The sequence below is a fragment of the Sarcophilus harrisii genome, chromosome 3 (assembly GCF_902635505.1).
Source record: "Sarcophilus harrisii chromosome 3, mSarHar1.11, whole genome shotgun sequence".
NCBI lineage: Eukaryota > Metazoa > Chordata > Mammalia > Dasyuromorphia > Dasyuridae > Sarcophilus > Sarcophilus harrisii.
Genome location: NC_045428.1, coordinates 216,889,274 through 216,913,974, shown reverse-complemented (window position 1 = coordinate 216,913,974; position 24,701 = coordinate 216,889,274). Strand labels below are relative to the sequence as shown.

At 34.6% G+C, this 24,701-nt stretch overlaps 1 protein-coding gene across 1 annotated transcript; it reads right to left on the bottom strand.

The window, feature by feature from the left end:
• Positions 1 to 1,013: 1,013 nt before the first annotated feature.
• Positions 1,014 to 24,589, bottom strand: LOC116422553. The gene is made up of 13 exons (XM_031961259.1): positions 24,520 to 24,589; positions 19,829 to 19,883; positions 19,281 to 19,352; positions 18,875 to 18,931; positions 17,176 to 17,296; positions 13,969 to 14,044; positions 10,959 to 11,013; positions 10,401 to 10,472; positions 9,998 to 10,054; positions 8,309 to 8,423; positions 5,471 to 5,549; positions 2,234 to 2,286; positions 1,014 to 1,156 (listed from the first exon to the last, which is right to left on the bottom strand). Exons 1-13 carry the CDS (start codon positions 24,579 to 24,581, stop codon positions 1,014 to 1,016), a joined length of 1,017 nt encoding a protein of 338 aa, XP_031817119.1. The 5' UTR covers positions 24,582 to 24,589.
• Between the last annotated feature and the right edge of the window lie 112 nt (positions 24,590 to 24,701).

Here is a 24,701-nt window from a genome sequence, read left to right as displayed (position 1 = left end):
ATTATTATTAAATATTAAAGTGCTCCTTCCCAATTTGTCTTTTCAAAGAGAAGACTGAATTTAGATCATTTCCCACCTACCAACCATAGGCTCTATTTTAAAATAGCAGGATAGATAGAGGATTAGTTGAGTGATGTCAAAAGGGAAGATATTTTTAAATTCTGTAGCTCTCCAAAAAGCTAAATCAAAACTCCCCAAAATATAAGAAGATTGTGAAGATTCCCTTATATGATGACTTAAACTTGGAAATATATTTCCTTATTCGTAGATATATTTTCTAAAAAGAAAAACCTAGTTAGATTTTAATTGAAAAAATCTAAATATATTTTTTTCATTCTTAAATAAAGCAAATTTTTTAATCAGTTTGATCAATTATATTAAAATATGGTCCACTGCCTAGAACTTTGAGGCTATCTAATAAAGGACAAATTCTGGAAATAAAGGTATCTATTCGCTTTGAAAACTTCTTTTCTTAACACTGAAGTTGTTTTTTGAATAAGTTCTGAGTGCCATTTTTTGTCCTTAATTTGTCAAGTGTGATTAAAAAAGATAGCACCTGCATCATTACTTATCAGGAAGAAAATTAGGATTAGATAATGATAGTTCATTATAAAGATCAAAGAAAAACTTTAAATTTTGATTTTTTTAAAAAAGAAATGGAATTATTGGGAAAGACCTATTGACTTTGGAGGGGTTTAGGAGAGAAAATATAAGCTTTGGGGAAGTAGGGGTTTGTTATAAGTAGTTAGATATAAACATTTTTATGTTGATAGTTATAAATATTTTATATTTTTCTGTAAACAAAACACATACACACATAGGTATTGTATTGTCTGGTTATTCAGATATATTTTTTCCATCTAAACTTTTTGTAAACCTTAAATTGCTGAAAGCCCTTGTAATTTAATGGTATTAATAAGAAATTCCCTATTGAAGCTTATCTTCAATAATTTCTTGGTGTCCATGAAGAATGTCCAAGCTATCAAGTGGTAATTGATTGGAATGGGATATTTCTATCCCAAAGGAGTAGAACTAATTTTCACATCTTCTAAGCTCCAATCTATTATTGTTGGTTGATTAATACTGGAAAGTTTCCGGAAATTCAAGTCAAAGGAAGGAGACTGTGCCCCTGAGAAGCCTAATTCATGGAGAACCTCTATAATGTTATAGCCAGATGTTTTACAAGAAATAATTAATGATTTAAGTGGTATTTCACAAACTTTCATATTGATTCAATCATGCATTTTTTTCAGTCTAGGATCCTTAAGATTTTATATGTTTTAGCATTTGAACTGTCAAACCTTTTTATCATATAATGGATGTTTCTAGTTGACATTTTGGAAAATTTTCTTGATCCTGCCGTAAAATAAAAATGAGAATATAATTTCAAAAATTAGAACATAATAAAATTTGTAAATTATAAAATATCAGAAGCAGAATAGACCATAAAAGATTTTTTGCTCAAGCCTCAATTCCAAGTACTTTTCATTGTTTGGCCCTTTGCAATTTCATTTTTTAAAGAAAGCCAACATAGTGTTTCTATGCTAGACAATAAAGGTCACTAAACTGCCAAACCAAGAAGAGTAGGATTCTAATTAAGACCTGAAATTTCATGAATTTGTGGACCTATTAATGATCATATTGGGAAAGGCCTTTGGAAAAATAATTGCTATATTTTTTTAATTCCAACCTCCGGTTATTTTTATCCATCTCCTCTGAAATTTGTGCCTGAGATGTACCAAGAAGCTTATTTAACTTCAAAGTTTAAGAAAAAGACCCAGTTGGTTTAAAAAGCCTAAATCCAGCAACAAACAAGTATTAAGGAAGATCTGTAATGGGTTAGGGACTCGCAGGGAGCTGTTGATACAAGAACAAAGATTAAGAGGACCACAAGAAAGCATGACAAGAACTCAATGAAAACCCTGGGAGAGGCTAAAAAATTAAATTTTCAATGTTATTGATCCCAATTCACTTCATTCTCCTTTATCCAGGGAAGAAAACCTTGGTGCAAAAGCAACAGGAAAAACAATTGAGAAAAGAAGAAACAATAACAACCGCAAAATGTTATTTAATGTCACAAAACATAGAACAATTTTTCATACCATATTATTTGAGAGGCCTAAGAAAGACCCTGGATGTAACCCAAGGTCCTTTGCCCAACTCCCACATCTGACATTACCCTTGGCCTTTGCAGTTAAAGCTACAGTACAAATTAGATATGACAAAAGTTTACCTTTTGCCTTTTTTATTCTTTTGTCCCTCTTTCTGATTCTCTTTCCAAGAGTTCTGAAACCGGGAAGAAAGGAGCAAATGTTAATAAACAGTTAAGGAGGCTTAGTAGAAATCAAGTCAGATTACATGTTAGGGAATTGAATAAATTTACTTAATATAAATGTGTGGGAGGAGGCCCACTGACTAACCAAAGGCAGAGATTTCCCCAAAAGCATCCCCACAGTGTCCAAATACTTTTCAATAATCACTCAAAAATATTTTTGAGCAATAGACTCCCCACAAAGGAGGGGAATTAATTTCCCGCCAAACAGAGCTTAGAAAAAGTAGCAGGAGGGGGTCAGTCACTTTGGGGGGACAGGTGGCACTGTCTAAGACATACAGCCTCAGCCTGGGAAAAAGAGCTCAAAATAGCTTTTTGAAAATCATATAAGAGATGAGAGGAAAAATTGGGAAGAAAAAGGAGAGTGATGCTAGGAAAGAATACAAAAAGGCGGAAGAGAAAAAGTTATTAAAGAAAAATTCCAAATGGGAAAAAATTTTTAAAAATTACAACTGATACATCCAGAGAGGACTGGAACTGTGTAAACATCCAGAGAGAGGATCAGGGAACTGTGTAAACAAATATATTTTTAACTCTTTTATTATTGTTTGCTTTCATTTTATTATCTTATTCATTTTCTTCTTTTTTGATCTGTTATTTCTTTTTCAACTCGATAATTGTGGAAATATGTATAGAAGAGCTGTACATGTTTAACATATAGTGGATTACTTTCCATCTAATGGAGGACATGGGGGGAAGGGAGGGAAAAAATTAGGAACACAACGTCTTTTCATGGGTGAATGTTGAAAATTATCCTTGCATATGTTTTGAAAATAAAAAACTGTAATAAAAAGATATATTGTGAGAAATATCAATGACAAAAGAAAATTATATAGAACTTTTGAGACACTTAGATAATTTTGCTGTAAATATTGAGATAGGGAATTATTTTAATCAAAATAGCTTTTTGGATTTCAACCATTTCTATTGACTTAACAGTTTTCTTGAAATGAGGATGCTAAAAATGGGAAAAAGGAACCCACAATTTGTTAAAGAAGGAAGTAAAAAAAGCTGAAGCAAATAACTCTTTAAAAACAGAACAGGTCAAATGGTAAAAACAAACAAAAAAAATGTATGAAACTCTGAAAAGCAGCAGGTTGTATTGAAAGGCAGAATTAGCCAAATGGAAAAAAAAGATTAAAAAAAAAGATAAAACAGAAATTCACTGAAAACAAGAATTCCTTTAAAAGTAGATTTGAACACTAACAAATGGCAATAGAAACCATTTTTGATTTTGGATGAAAATCATTACTTAAAAATTACATGGGCTCCAATTAAGAAATGGTCAAAAAAAAAAAAAGAAAAGGCAATTTAGAAATGAAGAAATTAACACTATTCTTGTCGTATGAAAAAAATTCTTAAACCACAGTGGACGAAAAAAATTTGGCAAATTAAGACAACTTAGTGACGCCACTACACACTTCTCAGGTTGACTAAGATAACAATGAAACATAATATTATTGTAGGGCATGTGGGAAAACTGAGACACTAGTACATGGTTGGTAGAGTTGTGAACTGATCCAATCATTCTGGAGTTCAGTATGGAACTAAGCCCATAGGTCTATCAAAACATGAATACCCTTTGATCCAGCAGTGTGTCTCTACTGGGCCCATACCCCAAAAAGATCATAACAAAGGGAAAAGGACCCATACATGGAAAAATGTAGCAGTTCTATTTGCAATTGCAAGGAACTAGAAACTGAGTGGATGCCTAAAAGTTGAGGAGTGGCTGAATAAATTATGGTATATAAATGTCAAGAAATATTATTTTAAAGGAAATAATGAGCAGAAGATTTCAGTAATTGCAGGAGAAACTCACATGAATTGAAGCTAAGTGAAGTGAGTTGAACCAAGAGTACATTGTACACAAGAACAACAAAATTATGTGATAATTCTGATGAATGTGACTTTTCAAGAGGATGTCAGGACTGAATGGAACTGCACCTTTGCATAGTATTTTCATTTTTTTGGTTGTCTGTTGTGCTTTGTTTTCTTTTTCAGTGTTTTTTTTTTCTGATCTGATTTTTCTTGTTTGGCCGTATAATTGTGATAATACGTATAGAATGATTGTACATATTTAACATATAGATTACTTGCTGTCTAGGATAAGGAATAGGGGTAAGGGATAGAGGCAAGGGAGGGAGAAAAAAATTTGAGCACAAGGTATTGAATGTTGAAAACTATGTTTGCATCTATTTTGGAAATAAGTTGCTGCTATTAAAAAAAAGAAAAGAGTTTTGAAGCAAGATTCTCTGATGAAGGCCTCATTTTTTAAATACATAAACACCTGGGTGAATTAAAAGAAAAATTAAAAGAGTCATTCTCCAACAGGAAAATCATTAAGCTATGATCTATAATTTTCAGAAAAACCTGAAAAGATCTACACGAACTCATGCAAAGCGAAAAGTACAAATTATTCACAATGTGCCTTTCCTTTTATCAGTAATACAATGATCCAAGAATATTCTGAAAAATGTAGGCTGGAAAATATTATCTCTACACTGAGAAAGAACTAATTATGATTGAATATAAACACGTCAATTTTATTCTATTATTCTTGAGGGTTTGAAGGAAGGAGGAAAATTCTATAATGTCATTCCCAAAATGACTTTTATAGAAAGGTTTTTCGTAACATCACATATACCTTAAGAACTTTCATTTTTTGGACATGAATAGAAAATTTCCTTTTCCACTGTAGTGGTCTGTTACATACTGATCCCACAGTTGGATAGAACTGTAAAAATGTCCCAAGTAGTTTCTGATGATTGAATCCAACACACAAATGTATCTGCTAAGGACATAATTTGATAAGTTCTGTGTCACTCTAATCCCATTTCCTGATATTTAATTAACAAGTACAAATTGAGACCAAGTGAAGATCAAAGCCCTTCAAATGTGGGCAAACTGTTGAAAGTGGGAGAAAAAGGATTTAAACCTAGGTCCTCTCAAGTGCCCATGCTCAGAACTCATTGTACTCACACTAGATGAGAATATCTAAAATGGAAGAGAATCATAGGACATAGCTAAAAGGACCCTGAGAATAAAAAAGATGGAAACATGGTAGCTAACAGTTTAAACCATGTAGAGGCTAAACCATTTTGTTCAATTCTTGTTGTTAAACTACAAAATTGATCTTACCCCAAAAAAGAGGGAATCCATCCTGTAAACTTCTTTTCCTGTGCTCTGTGTGAGGTTGTTGCAGTCTCATTGTCATTTTCTAAAAATAAGAATAATTTGGTGTGTAAACCTCTGAAAATTACTGCATTAGCAACAGCCCACAGCAACCTCCCATTGAGTTGTGAATATTAGACACTCAAGTTTATAGTAGCAGCATATATGGTGATGTACTATGAACAGCACTGTATTAGTCTGAATTCCTGGAATCTCTACTCCATGTTTAGCGAACTGTTGTAATTAAGCTTTCTGTGCCTCATTGATTTCAGTAAGGAAAATGATGGCAGATTTGAACCAAATGACCTCTCCAGTTTAATGCAATATTAACCTCAAGATCTCTTTCCAGGAAGTTATTTGCCATTTCCTCTACCAAAAATAATATAGGATTTAAGAAAACCAAACATGACTTTTTCATAAAAGTCAATCAGCTGAACACTAACTTGATTCTGGTTAAGGTACTTTTTAGAAGGACAATCAAGCAAGGCCCAACAAAGTGATAAAGACTAGGTAGATATTTTCTTATCCACATTCATTTCTTCTAAGCTTAGCTTAATAAGCCTTAACTAACTTAAAAGGTCTAGAAAATTCAACAATGCCATATGGGAGAAAAACCTAATTTTAGAATGAACCTTATGAGAAGGTTGTCTCCAATAGGTAGAACATGTATTCTGAATGTCTTTCTTCATTTGATTTACTAACAATTATGTATCTCTAATGATGTTGGCTTAATATCATTAAAATGAAAAGCATTCTTCCCAGAGCTCTTCCTGGAAAGATTTATTCCTGAGGGAGAAGAAAGACATTTTCAGAAGAGATGTGCTAGGGCAGAGCATGGAATAAGAAGGAAGAGCTAATAATAAGAAATAAGGAAGCACTAAAAGATAGATAGGACTGACAATCTGGGTAACAAGGGAGTAGAACAATGTATGTGGTGCCCTGCCCTGTGACAGAATGTGGAAATAATTCTGAGTCAGGAAATCCTTTCATTGACTCTCTGAATTCTTGGTCAAATATTCAAGGGTACCTGATGAGTGGTACATGTATCTGTATGTCACATTTCTAGGTATTCTTTGGTTGCAAGCCCTTGTTTGGATAATCACATGGCAGGAAATTCAGAAGCGAACAGTAGCTTTTTCACTGGGACGCTTAGACGACAATGGGGACTCAGTTCCCTATTAATTCTTATGGGATTTCCATATGTCAAATAAACCTGAAATTTGTAATGGAATAACCTCACCTGAAATGATCTTATGTAGAAGTTTCTAAGCGGCAAGTCTAATATAAATCAACAGGGAACCTAGAAGGCTAATCATGTTACACACAATCAAACCTGGGTCAAGAACTTGTAGAATCCAGAACAGAATATTTAATATCCATAGATTGCTCTGAGGCAGAATACTTGAAAGTTTACAGGTTTCAAGGCTGAGTTATTTATAGGATCCTCAAATATTCTAATACTCAAGACCCGCTACAACATTGAAAAAAGTCTCAACTGGTCAAAAGTTCTGACCAGTCAATGCACCCTAAAGTGCACCCACTATGGTCCCAAATACATAATCTATAATTAGAATTGAAGAGTAAAACTCTGGAAGAATGATAATCTAAAGCTCTATGATAGTGAGAGGAATGCTCAAGAAACAACCCTGGAAAAAGTACACTTATACTAAGTACACTATACTGATACTAAGGATACTTATACAACTCATTTATAATGAATGACACAAAAATTCATGTTTGACCTCATTAAATTGCTAGAATTACTTTGAAAATCGAGTCACAATTCTACAACTGCCCAGGTCTTTCAGAATGAGTGGGAACAGTACAACTAAAAAGAATTTACTGGGAAAAATTTGAAATGCACCAAAACCATAGAAGTTTCTAGAAACATTTTAGCCAATACTCAAAAGCTCTGGGTTAAAAATACCTGTCTATCCATGTCTCTCTATATCTATATCCCTCTCAGGGTGCCTGTGTATGGCTGTAACTATATATATATATATATATATATATATATGTATAATATCTCTCTGTGCATACACATATATGTAAATATGCACATATCTATACACGAACACATTTGTGTGTCTGTGAGTGTATGTAAAGCTCACCACATTCTAACTTCTCTCAAACAATCCCTTGATCTAATGGTTTTAAATGAATGGAAGGACAGTTCCATATTCTTACTAAGATTTTAAGATTTGTATTGACTAATGTTTAGCCTGTCATCTTGGACCTTTTGATTTTTTAAGAATCTATTTCTCCTGCTTCCTCTCAAAAAATAAGAAAGAGAAAATGTTAGATGACAATAACAGAAATGGGAAGAGAATGAGGATGAGGAAAGAGCAGAAGAGGAGCAAAAAGGGAAATTGAAAAAGGCAGAAAAGAAACAAGGGGAAGCGGTGGAAAGGATTGGAAGTCAAGGGGAAGAAAATAATTCAGAAATTTGGTAAGAAATTAACAAAATGAAATTTTGAGAGATAAATAAGCAAAAAGGATTGCTTAAGGAAGATCTTTATAGATTAGTGTGAAAATCACTCTAAGATCTTAAGGGAAGAACTTTTAAAAAGTATTTCTTTTAATATATTTCTTACCAGCTACTTTATTTTAAACAACTTCTCATCAAAACTGAAGAATAGATATTTACCCACACTGCTAGGCTCCATCAACATGTCAATTATTATTTAAGACTCTAATCACTTTTATGTCTCAGGATGATTCAGTTCCATTCCTTTAAGCCCCTTTTGAAAACCTAAGTATTCCTCAATCTCTGCAGTAGTTATGTGTAAAATCATGTAGTCTTACCAGTATTTGAATCATCTTGGCTTTCATGTCCTAAGTCTTCTTCTTGGTCCAAATTTCTCATTGTACCATCATATTTGTCATTTATTTCCTGTTTGGTTATGGTTTTCATTGCTCCCTACATATTGTGAAAGAGAAAAGTTTGTTCCTTTTTTTGACAGTTATTCCAATTTATATTTTCTATTTATTTTTGGAACTGAGATTTTGAACTTTACAATAAACAATCCACCTCTGTACTACCTACTCTTCAAAGACCACCCTAACTGATGAGGTCTACATTTAGAGTGGTGAGGGATCCAAATGATGAGATTAGATTCAGTGAACCAAAATGAGATTAGGTTTGCTGGTGGTCAGAGATAAGATCTAGTGGCAGATTCAGGGTTCAGGGAACCAAATGGAGAGATTGGATTCCCCTGTACCCGCTTAGGAATCGGCCCATGGGTAAGGAGTTTTGGAAACCTCTCTTCTGGTGGCACAAAGATTTTTCATAAGTATTTCATGAACCCAAAACACCCATTGATAAAAGAGGTTTATTATAGGCATTGTGAAGTCAGCCTGTGCTATGCATGAATAGAAAGGTTGAATTCCTGAGTGGAAAATTGCCAACAGGGTAGTAAAGTAGTGGAGGAGTCCTGGCAGAGAAGTAAAGTTTCTAGTAGAGAGGCATAAAGTCTCCTTAGGGAAATAGGTGAGGATCAAAAGAAGGTAGTCGTGGAAGAAGATATCATCCTAGTGGGCAGAGGCTTGCTATGCCAAGGAAGGCATGTTAGCTCTTCTGCAAGGATTGGGTTTAAAATTGCCATCTAGAAGCCTAGGTCTGCTCCCCCTCCTGATGAGGCTGGTGGGTGAAGTTTGAGCTGGAATTGAACAGAAAATCTTCAGTTGAATAGGATTGGAATCTCCAACTCTTGATTCAACAAATACCATGGAGATAATGGAATGAAGGTGTTTATTCATTTAGGGAAGATCTTTTCCCCTTCAAATTGTCTCTCTAGCTTCCATAAAGTTGAGAGAGTTTCAAGGACAAGGTGACTTTGCCTTTTAGGAACATAGAACCCAATCAGGAAGTGGAAGAGAAGAGAACAATTCAAAGAAAATACTTCTTTACTTTAGAATTCAATCACATGCCTTTAGAATGGAATATCTTTACAAATCAAAATGAACAGGAGAAGATGGCTTCCCCTTAAATGTGATATTTCAGGGAGCAATTATGGAGATGTTGGAATTATTCTTGAAGGAAAGATGAACTTTGCAGAAGAAAAAATGAGAGCCCTGTCATTCTTGGAGAAGAGCAGCATGTGGGATGTGATAGTGAGACAGTGAAAAGGGATATTTGGCAAAAGTCATTAAGGGAGAGTAAATGCATTAAGAAGTATGGATAATAATAACATGGCAAGTCAGGCTGGAAAAATCACATTATTCATATCTTCCAATGTCCAGTCAGTTAATGTTGGTAGGTGACACTGGAAAGTTTCTGGAAACTGTCAAGCCAAAAGAAGGAGACTGTGCCCTGAGAGGCTCATTATGGAGGAACCCTATAATGTTATAGCTAGATGTGGTTCTGAAAAGACTGCATTAAGGACTTAAGTGGTTTTTCACAAATTTTTTCATAGTGGTTCAATTATGCACTTTTTCAGTTAAGTATCCTTTAAGCACTTATATCTGTTTTAGCATTTGAACTGTCAAACTTACTCTGTTTACCATATTGTGTGATGTTTCTGGTTGACATTTTGGAAAATTTTCTTGATTCTGCCAGTAAAAGAAAATGAAAATATAATTTCAAAAATAAGAATATAATAAATTCTGGAAATTATAAAATATCAGAAGCAGAATAGAGTTTAAAGATCTTTTGCTTCAAGCCTCATATTTCACACTTTCATAATTTTTTGGTTTCTTTCACAATTTATTTTATTTTATTTTTGAAGAAATGCCAAGATCATGTTTCTGTGCTTAAGAATAATGATCACTATATTGCCAAACCAAGAAGAATAGATTCTAATTAAGACCTGAAGTTTAATTAATTCTATGGAGTATAAGTGATCAGAAGAGGAAAGGACTTTTAAAGTAGTTGCTATTTTTTTTTATTCCAACTCACAGTATTTCTCTCCTCTACCTTCTCTGAAATTTTTTCCTGAGATATATAATTGCAGCTGTAATTAGTTGGAACCTGCAAAATCAAGAAAGAGACCCAATAGTTAAAATTCTAAATCCAGCAACAAACAAGCATTAATGAAGTACTTCTAATGGGTCAGGGGTTCTTCATGGAGCTGTTGATACAAGAACAAAGATTAAGAGTGCCCAGAAGAAAGCATGACAAGAACTCAATGACAAAACTTGGGAGAGGCCAAAAAATTTTTTAAATTTTCTAATGTTATAGATCCAAATCACTTCAATCTCCTTCATCCAAGAAAGAATATCCTTGGTGCAAAAGCATCAGGAAACATTGAGAAAAGGAGAAACAATTTCATCAGAAAAAGTTGAATAATGTCACACAAACATAGAACAATTTTTCTATACCATACTATTTGAGAAGGCTAAAATATTAGACCTGATGTGGACCCAAGAAGGCCTTTGCTTCAATTCCTACATCTGACATTACCCTTGGTCGTTAAAGTAAATGCTACAGTACAAATTAAATATGACAAAAGTTTACCTTTGGTGTCTTTTTTGTCTGTGTTGTCTTCTTTCTGATGCTATTCCCACGGGTTCTGAAATCCAAGGTAAAGAAAGAGGAATAATGTTAATAAACAGTTAAGGAAGCCTAGTAGAAATCAAGTCAGCATATGTGATAGAATTGATAAATTTACCTACTGCAAAAGTGTGTTAACTGACCAAAGGCAGAGACTTCTCCAAAGCATCACCCACAGTGCCTAAATTCTTTTCAATAATCACTCCAAAATATTTTTGAGCAGTAGACTCCCCACACAGATGCAGTGAAACAATTTTCCAGGCAAACACAGCTTAGAAGGTGGCAGGAGGGGTGGGTCACTCTGGGGTGGGACAGTTGCACAATTGTGGCATTGGCCAAGAAAGTACAGCCTCAGCCTAGGAAAGTCAGGAGAGGCCTTGGCGGCCTTTGAATCAGCAGCCCAAAGAGCAACAATCCAGACTTCTCCATCCTTGGACAACAGGGAAGTCTGAAAAGTCAGCCAGAAAGTTCTGTCACACTTGGGTTTTAGAGGAGCTCCAGCAAAACAGGAGGTTGAGAACCACTGAATCAACAATATCAAATACAGCAACAACTGTAGCTGCAGCAACACAGGTGGCTTCTGCAGGTTCATCAAAATAAGGCGCTCAACAGGTCATATGAAGGAGAGGAAAAGATGTCTCACTGCTATGAATGATGCAGGGTTTTGTTGCTTTGCCCATAAATAGGTGTCAGGTACACTACTGCCTCACAGTATAGGTCTGTGGGGAGGATTTCAGATAAGAGTTGCACAAACCTCAGAAGCTTGTGATATCACAACCTCCACCCTGGAAACAGAGTCCTACTTTACCAAAGATCCAAAAATTATTTCCTAGATAGGCTGGGAAAATAAGCATACACCAGGAAAAGATCATGACCATAGAAAAGTTAGTACAGAGATGATGAAGATCAAAATACAGATTTAGGAGGGGACTACAAAGTCAAATACTTATTTCCACAGGCTCTAAGAAAGAGAATTTGTCTCAGGCCATGGAGAAAGCTGCAAATAGCTCTTGAAATTCAAATCATAAACAGAAGAAAAATTGTGAAGAATAATGAGGGAGATGCTAAGGATAATACAAAAAGGTCATGGGGAGAAGAATGTCATTAAAAGAAAAATTTGCCCAATGGGAAAATAATTCCTTAAAAATTACAATTGATATATCCAAATAGAGGACAGTAAGAGCCATGTAGACCACAACACAGCATTTTGATTTTTCCATTATTGTTTATTTGCATTTTTTAACTTATTCATTTTTTTGATATGATATTTATTTTTCAACCCTATCATTGTGGAAATAAGTACAGAAAATCTGAACATGTTTAACATATATTGGATTATTTCCCATCTAATGGAGGGCAGAAATGGAAGGAAGGGAAAAATTTGCAACACAAGATCTTTACATGAGTGAGTGTTGCAAATTAACTCTACACATGTTTTGAAAATAAAAAGCTTTAATAAAAAATATATCTTGTGAGAAATAGAAATGACAAGGGAGAATTGTTTGCTTGTTCTTTGTTCTCTTTCTCATTGTTTTCCTTTTGTATCTGATTTTTCTTGTTAGGCCTTATAACTGTGGACATATGTATAGAAAGACTGTACATTTAATATATTTTAGTTTACTTGCTGTCTAGGGTAAGGGATAGAGGGAAGAGAGAGAGAAAACATTGGAACACAAAATTTTGCAAGGACAAATGATGAAAAGTATATTTGCCTGTATTTTGAAAATAGCTCTTATTAAAAAAAGAAAAAAAGTTTTGAAGCAAGTGTCTCTAATGAAGGCCTCAATTTTCAATTAGATAAGATATCTAGGTCAATTTCTTTAACAAAATTATGAGCCATTCTTCAACAGAAAAATGATCAAAAGGTATGATTTATGCCACCCCAACAAAAAATGGGTATAAAATCATGTATAGCCTTTTGAGCTAACAACACTATTACTAAGCATGTATGCCCAAAGAGACTTCAAAAACGAAAATGAATTAGTCAAAAATATTTATAGGAGCTCTTTTTTTGGGGGAAAGAATTAAGAGAATGAGGGCTAGCCCATCAGCTAGGCCATGGCTGATTCCAATGTGATGATGTCATTATGATGAAATACTATTGAGCCATAGGAAATGATGAGTAGGATGCTTTCAGAAAAATGTGAAAAAGTCACCATGAACTCAGGCAAAGTGAAAAATAGTGTTTACAAAGTATTCACAATGTGCCTTTGCTTTTATCAGAAATACAATTATCCAAGAATACTCTGAAGGATGTATGCTGGACAATGTTATCCATACCCAGAGAAAGAACAGATCATGTTTGAATACAGACATGTCCATTTGTATTATTCTTGAGGGTTTCAAGCAGGAAGGAGAATTCTATAATTTCTCTACCAACATGACATTTATAGAAAGGTTTTTCATGACGTCACATATATCATAAGACGTTCTTAATTTTTTTGGAGAAGAAAAGAAAATTTCCTTCTGCACAGTAGTGATTTGTTCCATATTGAACTCCAAGTAGGATAACCCTGTAAAAATGCCCCAAATAGTTTCTGATGATTGAATCCAACACACCAATGTGTCTGCTAAAGACAGAACTTAACAGGCTCAGTGTCATTTTAGCCCCATTTCCTGATATTTAAGTAACAAGTACAAATTTAGTCCCATGGCCTGAAAATTAAGTAACTGGTACAAATTGAGACAAAGTGAAGATCAGAGCCCTTTGATTGTGGGCAAAATGGGAAAAGTGGGAGACCAAGAATTCCAAGCCAGGTCCTCTTGAGTGCCCATACTCAGAACTTAATTGTACTCCATTAGATGAGAACTATTGAAATAGATGAAAATCAGGGGATATAGCTAAAAGGACTCTGAGAAGGGTTGGAAAAGGTGGAAAGTTGGAAAGGTGATAGCTAAACAGTTGAAAGCATGTAGAAACCAAACCATTTTATTCAATTGTTTTCTTGTTATCAATCTAGAAAACTGATCTTACCTAAAAAAAGAGGGCATCCATCTTGGAAACCTGGCTCGTGAACTTGCCGATGTTGTTGCAGTCCCATTGTCCCTTTCTAGAAAGAAAATAATTTGGTGTATAAACCTCTGACAATGACTGCGTTAGCAACAGCCCACAGCAACTTCCAATTGAGTTGTGAATATTAGACACTCAAGTTTATAGTAGTAGCATCTATAGTTGATGGACTATGAAGAGCACTGTATTAGTCTGAATCCCTGGAGTCTCTACTCCATGTTTAGGGAACTGTTGTAAGTAAGCTTTCTGTGCCTCATTGATTTCAGGAAGGAAAATGATGGCAGATTTGAACCAAATGACCTCTCTAGTTTCATCCAATATTAACCTCAAGATCTCTTTCCAGGAAGTATTTTCCACTTCCAATACCGAAAATAATATAGGACTTAAGAAGACCAAATATGGCTTGTTCATCAACGTCAATCAGCTGAACTCTAACTTGATGCTATTTAAGGAACTTTTTAGAAGCACAATCAAGCAAGGCCCAACAAAGAGAGTAAGGCTAGGTAGATCATTTCTTATCCACATTCATTTCTTCTAAGCTTAGCTTAATAAGCCTTAACTTACTTAAAAAGTCTTAGTCAATTCAACAATGCCACATGGGAGAAAAACCTAATTTTAGAATGAATCTTATGAGAAGGTTGTCTCCGATAGCTACAACAGGTATTCTGAATATCTTTCTTCATTTGATTTACTAACAATTATATATCTCTAATGAAGTTGGCTTAATATCATTAAAATGAAAAGCATTTTTCCCAGAGCTCTTATTCCTGAGAGAGAAGAAAAGATATTTTCAGAAAAGATGTACTAGGGTAGAGCATGGACTAAGAAGGAAGAGCTAATAATAATAAGTAAGGAAGCACTACAAGATAGATGGCACTGCAACTCTGGGTAACAATAAGGAAACAGAACCATCTATGTGAAGCCCTGCTCTCTGACAGAATGTGGACACAATTGTGAGTCAGGAACTCCTTTCACTGAATCTATGAACTCTTGGTCAAATATTCAAGGATACCTGATGAGGGGAACATGTACCTGTATGTCACATTTCTAGGTATTCTTTGGTTGCAAGCCCTTGTTTGCATAATCACATGGCAGGAAATTCAGAAGCAAACAGTAGCTTTTTCAATGTGACCCTGAGATCATGATGGGGACTCACTTCCCTATTAATCCTTTATGGGATTTCCATATGTTAAATAAACCTGAATATTGTTGTGGAATAACCTCACCTAATATGAACTTATGTAGAGTTTTCTAAGTGGCAAGTCAAATATAAGTCTATAGGGAACCTAAAGAAAGCTAAGCATGTTACACACAACCAAACCTGGGTCCAGATCAGAATTTGAATATCCATAGATTACTCTGAGGTAGAATACTTGAAAGGTTGTGAGCCTGAGTTAATTATAGAATCTTTAAATAAGGTAATACTCAAGACTCCTGAGTTATTTGTAGAATCTTCAAATATCCTAAGACTCAAGACCACTAGAACATTGAAAAAAGTCTCAACAGGTCAAAAGTTCTCATCAGACAATGCACCCCAAAGTGCACTCCCTATGGGTCCAAATACATCATATGAAAGTAGAATGAAAGCGTACAACTCTGGAAGAATGCTAATCTAAAGCTCTATGATAGTGACAGGAATGCTCAAGAAACAACCCTGGAAAAAGGACAATTGTACTAAGTACACTATACTGATACTAAGGATACTTAAATACTACTCGTTTATAACGAGTGACACAAGAATTCATGTTTGACCTCATTTGATTGCTAGAATTACTTGGAAAATCGAGTCACAGTGTTGGAGGTAGTGTCAAAGTGCTAGAGAACAACACAAGAAAGCAAAGAAAAGCTTTGAAATACATAGAGAGAGAATGAAGGCTCATGGAATAGGAATTATACAATTATTTCAGAAACAATGTTAGAAGAAGATAACGTGAGGTTCTTCTGTCCAGGGGTAAGGATAAATATTGAAAGAAAGTTTATATAACCAAAGAGAGCAAAAACTTCTACTCCTCCAAAAAACAAAAAAACAAAGGAAAAAAATCAGATTGAGGAGAGAAACTTGAAAAACCACTGGACTACACACACAAACATGAACAGCAATAAAATAGCCTTGACATGTTACTACAAGAAATTCTACAACTGTCCATGTCTTTCAGAATGAGTGGGAACAGTAGAACTAAAAAGAATTTACTGAAAAAATTTGAAATGGGCCAAAACCATAGATGTTTCTAGAAGTATTTTAGCCAATACTCAAAAGCTCTGGGTTAAAAATACCTGTCTACCCATGTCTCTCTATACCTATATCCCTCTCAGGGTGCCTGCGTGTGGCTGTAAGTATAAATATATAAATATATATATATATATATATATATATATATATATATCTATAATATCTCTCTGTGCATACACATATGTGCAAATATGCACATATCTATACACGAACCCATTTGTGTTTCTGTGAGTGTATGCAAAGCTCACCACAATCTAACTTCTCTCAAACAATCCCTTGATCTAATGGTTTTAAATGAATGGAAGGACAGTTCCATATTTTTACTAAGCTTTTAAGATTTGTATTGACTAGGTTTTAGCGTGTCATCTTGGACCTTTTGATTTTTTAAGAATCTATTTCTCCTGCTTCCTCTCAAAAAATAACACAGAGAAAACGTTAGATGACAATAAGAGAAATGGGAAGAGAATGAGGATGACAAAAGAGCAGAAGAGCAGCAAAAAGGGAAATTCAAAAAGGAAGAAAAGAAAAGAAAGAAAGGGGAAGCGGTGGAAAGGATTGGAAGTCAAGGGAAAGAAAACAATCCAGAAATTTGGTAAGAAATTAACAAAATGCACTTATGAGAGATAAATAAGTAAAGAGGCTTGCTTAAGGAAGATCTTTATATATTAGTGTGAAAATCACTCTAAGATCTTAAGAGAAAAACATTTTACAAAGTATTTCTTTTAATATTTTTCTTACCAGCTACTTTATTTGAACAACTTCTCATCAAACTGAAGAATAGATATTTACTCGCACTGCTAGACTCAATCAACATGTCAATATTTAATTGACTGTCATCACTCCTAATGTCTCCGGTTGTCTCAGTTTCATTCCTTTAAGCCCCCTTTGAGAAACCTAAGTATTCCTCAATCTTTGCATCAGTTATGTTTAAAATCACGTACTCTTATGAAGATTTGAATGATCTTTGCTGTCTCGGCTTCTGTCTTCTCCTTTGCCCAAATTTCTCATTGTACCACGATCTTTCTCATTTTTTGCCTCTTTTGTCACGTATTTCCTTGCTCCCTACATATTTTAAAAGAGAAAAGTTTTTTCCTTTCTTTGACAGTTATTCCAATTGATATTTTCTACTTATTTTAAGAACTGAGATTTTGAATTTTACAATAAACAACCCATCTCTGTACTACCTACTCTTCAATGATGACCCTAACTGATGAGGACTCCATTTAGGGTGGTGAGGGATTCAAATGATGAGATTCGATTCAGTGAAACAAAATGAGATTAGGGCTCCTTGTGGTCAAGGATAAGATCTAGTGGCAGATTCAGGGTTCAGGGAACCAAATGGAGAGATTGGATTCCCCTGTACCTCCATGGGATTCAGCACATGTGTAGGAAGATTTGGGAATCCCTCGTCTGGTGGTGCAAAGATTTTTCATAAGTATTTTATGAACCCCAAAACCCACACTGATAAAAGAGGTTTATTTAGGCATTGTGAAGTCAGCCTGTGCTATGCATGAATAGAAAGGTTGAATTCCTGAGTGGAAAATTGCCAACAGGGAACTAAAGTAGTGGAGGAGTCCTGGCAGAGAAGTAAAGTTTCTAGTAGAGAGGCATAAAGTCTCCTTAGGGAAATAGGTGAGGATCAAAAGAAGGTAGTCGTGGAAGAGGATATCATCCTAGTGGGCAGAGGCTTGCTATGCCAAGGATGGCATGTTAGCTCTTCTGCAAGGATTGGGTTTAAAATTGCCATCTAGAAGCCTAGGTCTGCTCCCCCTCCTGATGAGGCTGGTGGGTGCAGTTTGAGCTGGAATTGAACAGAAAATCTTCAGTTGAATAGGATTGGAATCTCCAACTCTTGATTCAACCAATACCAAGCAGATAATGGAATGAAGGTGTTTATTCATTTAGGGAAGATCTTTTCCCCTTCAAATTGTCTCTCTAGCTTCCATAAAGTTGAGAGAGTTTCAAGGACAAGGTGACTTTGCCTTTTAGGAACATAGAACCCAATCAGGAAGTGGAAGAGAAGAGAACAATTCAAAGAAAATACTTCATTACTTTAGAATTCAATCACATTCCTTTAGAATGGAATATCTTTACAAATCAAAATGAACAGGAGAATATGGCTTCCCCTTAAATGTGATATTTCAGGGAGCAATTATGGAGATGTTGGAATTATTCTTGAAGGAAAGATGAACTTTGCAGAAGAAAAAATGAGAGCCCTGTCATTCTTGGAGAAGAGCAGCATGTGGGATGTGATAGTGAGACAATGAAAGGGGCTATTTGGAAAAAGTCATTAAGGGAGAGTAAATGCATCATGAAGTATGGAGAATAATAACATGGCAAGTCAGGCTGGAAATATCACATTATTCATATCTTCCACTGTCCAGTCCATTAATGTTGGTAGGTGATACTGGAAAGTTTCTGGAAACCGTCAAGCCAAAAGAAGGAGACTGTGCCCTGAGAGGCTCATTATGGAGGAACCCGATAATGTTATTGCTAGATGTGGTTCTGAAAAGACTACATTAAGGACTTAAGTGGTTTTTCACAAATTTTTTTTTTCCCATTGGTTCAATTATGCACTTTTTCAGTGAAGTATGTTCTAAGAATTTCTATCTGTTTTAACATTTGAACTGTCAAACTTACACTTTTAACGATATGGTAGGATCTTTTTGGTTGAAATTTTGGAAAATTTTCTGGAACCTGCCAGTAAAAGAAAATGAGAATATAAATTCAAAAATTAGAATATAAAAAAATCTCGAAATTATAAAATATCAGAAGCAGAATAGATTCTAAAGATGTTTTGCTTCAAACCTCTCATTTCAGTTTGATAATTTTTTGGTTTCCTTCACAATTTCTTTTTTTTATTTTTTTTTTGAAGAAATGCCAAGATCATGTTTCTGTGCTAAAGAATAATGATTACTAAATTGCCATACCAAGAAGAATAGATTCTAATTAAGACCTGAAATTTCATTCATTCTGTGAACTAATAAGTGATCATATTGGGAAAGGCCTTTTAAAATAATTGCTTTTTTTTTTAATTCCAACTCACATTATTTCTTTCCTTTATCTGTTGAGAGATTTTTTTCTGAGATGCATAACTACAGCTGTAATTAGTTGTCAACTGCAAAATCAAGAAAGAGACCTAGTAGTTAAATGTCTGAATCCAGCAACAAAGAAACATTAATGAAATACCTGTAATGGGTCAGGGGCTCTGCAGGGAGCTGTTGATACAAGAACAAAGATTAAGAGTGCCCACAGGAAAACATGACAAGAACTCAATAACAAATCTTGGGAGAGGCCAAAAAATTTTTTAAATTTTCTAATGTTATAGATTCAATTGACTTCATTCTCCTTCATCCAGGAAAGGTGCAAAAGCATCAGGAAACATGAACAAAAGCAGAAACAATTACACCCCAAAAAGTTGAATAATGTCACAGAAACATAGAGCCACTTTTCTATACCATACTGTTTGAGAAGCCTAAAATATTAGATCTGATGTGGACCCAAGAAGGCCTTTGCTCCATTTCCCACATCTGACATTACCCTTGGCCTTTGTAGTTAAAGCTACAGTACAAATTAGATGTGTCCAAAGTTTACCTTTGGTGCCTTTTTTGTCTGTGTTGTCTTCTTTCTGATGCTATTCCCACGGGTTCTGAAACAAAAGAAAGAGGAAAATGTTAATAAAAGTTAAGGAGGCCTTAGAAACGTCAATTGGATAGAATTATAAATTTACCTACTGCAAAAGTGTGTTAAGGACAAAGGCAGAACTTTCCAAAGCATCACCCACAGTCTAATTCTTTCAATAATCACTCCAAATATTTTTGAGCATGACTTTCCCCACAGATGCAGTGAAACAATTTTCCAGGCAAACACAGCTTAGAAGGTGGCAGGAGGGGTGGGTCACTCTGGGGTGGGACAGTTGCACAATTGTGGCATTGGCCAAGAAAGTACAACCTCAGCCTAGGAAAGTCAGGAAAGGCCTTGGCGGCCTTTGAATCAGCAGCCCAAAGAGCAACAATCCAGACTTCTCCATCCTTGGACAGCAGGGAAGTCCTGGAAAGTCAGCCAGGAAGGTCTGCCACACTTGGGTTTTAGAAGAGCTCCAGCAAAACAGCAGGTTGAGAGCCCCTGAATCAACAGTATCAAATACAGCAGCAACTGTAGCGGTAACCGGAGCTTTCCCAGCATCGAATAAGGCCTCAAAGGTCATATGGAGCAGAGGACAGATGTCTCACTGGTACGAATGATGCAGGATTTTGTTGCTTTGCCCATACTTAGGTGTCAGGGTTTAAAGTACTCCCCACAGTAAAGTCTGTGGGGAGGATTTAGATAAGAGTAAAAACCTCAGAAGCTTGGATATCACACCCCTCCACCCTAAAAGAGTCCTACTTTTTACCAAAGAGTCAAAATTATTTCCTAGTTAGGCTGGGAAAATAAGTACAAAAAAAGATCAACCAAGAAAAGATTAAAGAGAGGATGGATAAATACAGGATTTAGTGGGGATACAAAGTCAAATATTATTTCCACAGGTTCTAAGAAAAGAATTTGTCTCAGGCCATGAGAAAGCTCCAAATAGTTTTGAAAATCGAAAAACACAGAAGGAAAATTGTGTAATGGGCTAGATGCTAAGGATAATACAAAAAGGTCATGGGGAGAAGAATGTCATTAAAAGAAAAATTTGCCCAATGGGAATATAATTCTTTAAAAATTACAGTTGATATATCCAAGGAGAGGACAGTGGGAGCTGTGTTGACCACAACATAGCATTTTCATTTTTTTTTTATTGTTTGTTTGCATTTTTTTCTCATTCATTTTTTTTTTTTTTTATTTTTTTCAACTTTCATTTTGTATATATATATAGAAAGTTTTACGTTTAAAATATTGGATAACTTCCATCTAATGGAGGTCAGAAGGGGAAGGAAGGGAAAATTTGGAACAGTAGATTAATGAAAAATTAATTTTGCATATGTTTTGAAAATAAAAAATCTTTTAATAAAAATGTATATTGTGAGAAATAAATTGAAAGAAAAATGTGAACTTTTGAGACACTTAGATACTTTTTGATGAATTTGAGAGGTTAAAGATTTAACAAAATACCTTTTGGACAATCAACCATTTGTATTAATTAAAAGTTTGCTTGAAATGAGGATACCAAAAAAGCAGGGGAAAAAGAGCTATAAGGTTAAAGAAGAACCAAATTAAAAACAAAACGAAAGCAAACAACCCTTAAAAACAGGACGAATGTTAAAAAGATGTTAAACCTAAAAGAGAAATTTGTCTGGAAGGGAGAATTGCCAAATGGAATATTGAGGGAGTCAGGGAGACGTTTTGATCCAAATACCTTTTGGAACTTTCAATCATTTCTATAAACTTAAAAATAACTTCTTTGAAATGAGGATGCCAAAAATTGCGGGGGGAAGGCTTACAATTTGTTAAAAGAAAAAATTTTTTAAAAAACTGAAGCAAATTAATCCTTAAAAAACAGAACTCGGCAAATGGTAAAAAGATGTATAAAACTCTGAAAAATGTAAGGTTATCTCAAAAGGCAGAATTAGCCAAATGGAAAAATGATATACAACAATTCACTGAAAAGAAGAACTCCTTTCAAAGTAAAAGTGACCACAATGAAAAGGCAATACCAAATGCCCTGGGAAGAAAATCATTACTTACAAATTACAATGATCTCCACTTGATCAATGGTCAAAAAGGAAAATTTTCAATTGTGAAATTAAACAATTTCTAGTTCAATAAAAAGTTCTCTAAATCACTAGTATGAGAAATGCAAATTAAGTCAATTCTATTTTGCCACTACACACTTCTCATTTTGGCTAAGATGACAAGAAAAGAGAATAATGAATTTTGTAGGGATGATTTAAAACTGAGACACTAATAGTTGGGGTTACCTTTGATCCAGATGTCCTACTAGGCCCATATCTCAAAACATCACAGCAAAGGGAAAAGCAGCCATGTGGATAAATGTTTGTAGAGTTCATTTGAGCAAGGAACTGGAAATTGAGTGTATGCCTATCAATTGACAAGTGACTGAAGAAATGATGGAATATGGGTGCTTTTCTCTTTCTTGGGCTCTTTCTGGGATAAATTTTGAGAGTTCTATTTGATGGGCAAGGAACCAGATTGAGAGTATTACAATTGACGAGTAACTGAATAAATTATGGTATATACTGTTATAATATTGTTATTCTCTTTTAATAGCTTTTATTTAAAGTTATATGATGGGTAATTTTACAGCATTGACAATTGCCAAACCTTTGTCCAATTTTTCCCTCATTCCCCCCACTCCTCTAGATGGAGGATGACCAGTAGATTTCAATATATTAAAGTATAAATTAGATAAATAAGTATAATGAACAAACCGTTATTTTCTATACAAAAGAATCGGACTCGAAAGAGTGTAATTAGTGTGTAAGGAAACCAACATGGGAAGGAAAACTATAGGGATTAATCATGAATGGTTGTTAGTCATTTCAGAGTTCTTTCCTGGTATTGGTTCAGTTCATTATGGCCATTGGAACTGATTTGGTTATCTATTGCCGAGGTGGAGGTCCATCAGAACTGATACATGTATTGTTTTGAAGTATATTGGATCTCCGGCCCCGCCCATTTCATTTTCAGCATGAGTTCTTTGGTCCTCCAGGACTTTCTGAAATTTATCCTTTGGTCATTTCTTCACGAACAATAATGGAGTATTATTATTCTAAAGGAAATGATGAGCAGAAAGGTTTTGTATGCCAGGAGAAACTCACATGAAAGATGCTTGGGAAGAAGGTGAACCAAGAATCTATTGTATACAAAAAAAAAATTACGTGACAATTCCGATGCTGTGATTTTTGGATGATGGGGGAACTGAATGGAAATCGATATTATATTTGCACTTTTTCATTGTTTGCTTGTTCTTTTGTTCTCTTTCCATTGTTTTCCTTTTGATCATTTTTCTTTTAGGCCTTGTAACTGTGGATATATGTATAGAAAGATTGTACATTTAAATATTTTATTTACTTGGTTGTCTAGGTATGGGATAGAGGGGAAGGCAGGAGAAAAAATTGGAAAACAAAGTTTTGCAAGGACAAATATGAAAAGTATGTTTGCCTAATTTTAAAAAAATTATTAAAAAAAAAGAAAAAAGTTTTAAAAGTGTTCTAATGAAGGCCCATTTTTCAAATGATAAGATATCTAGGTCAATTTCTTTAAAACATTATGGCATTCTTCAACAGAAAAATGATAAAAGTTTGATTTATGCCACCCTGACAAAAAAAAAGGGTTAAAATCATGTCAGTTTTGAGCAAAAACTATTACTAAGCATGTATGCCTAAAGAGACTTTAAAAACAAAAAATGAATTAGTCAAAAATATTTATAGGAGCCTTTTTTTTGGCGGAAAGAGTTAAGAGAATGAGGGAGCCATCAGCAGGCCATGGCTGATTCCAATGTGGATGATTATTATGATGAAATACTATTGAGCCAAGGAAATGATGAGAGGATACCTCAGTGGGAAAAGGTCACAGAACTCGGGCAAAGTGAAAATTACTGTTTACAAAGTATTCAAATGTGCCTTTGCTTTATCAAATTACAATTATAAGAATACCTGAAGGATGTATTGGACAATGTTATCCATACCCTGAGAAAGAAAAGATCATGTTTGAAACAGAAACATGTCCATTTGTATTATTCTTGAGGGTTTTAAGCAGGAAGGAGAATTCTATAATTCTCTACCAAATGACATTTATAGAAAGGTTTTTCATGACGGAAATTTCATAAGACGTTTAATTTTTTTTGGAGAAGAAAAGAAAATTTCCTTTGCACAGAAAGGGATTTGTTCCATATTGATTCCAAGTAGGATCCCTGTAAAATGCCCCAAATATTTCTGATGATTGAATAACACACCAATGTGTCTGTAAAGACAGAACTTAAAGGCCAGTGTCATTTTAGCCCCATTTTATATTTAAGCAAAAGTACAAATTTATCCCATGGCCTGAAAATTAAGTAACGGTACAAATTGAGACAAAGGAAGATCAGAGCCCCTTTGATTGTGGGAAATGGGGAAAGTGGGAGACCAAGAATTCCAAGCCAGGTCCCTTGAGTGCCCATACTCAGAACTTAATTGTACCCATTAGATGAGAACTATTGAAATAGATGAAAATAGGGATAAGCTAAAAGGACTTGAGAAGGGTTAAAAGGTGGAAAGTTGGAAAGGTGATAACTAAAAGTTGAAAGATGAAACCAAACCATTTTATTCAATTGTTTTCTTTTACAACTAGAAAACTGATCTTACCCAAAAAAAGAGGGCATCCATCTTGGAAACCTGGCTTGGAACTTTGGATGTTGGCAGTCCATTGTCCCTTTCTGAAAGAAAAAAATTTGGTGTATAAACCTCTACAATGACTGCTTGAAAGCCCTACAACCTAATTAGGTTTGAATATTAGACACCAAGTTTATAGTAGTAATCTAAGTTGA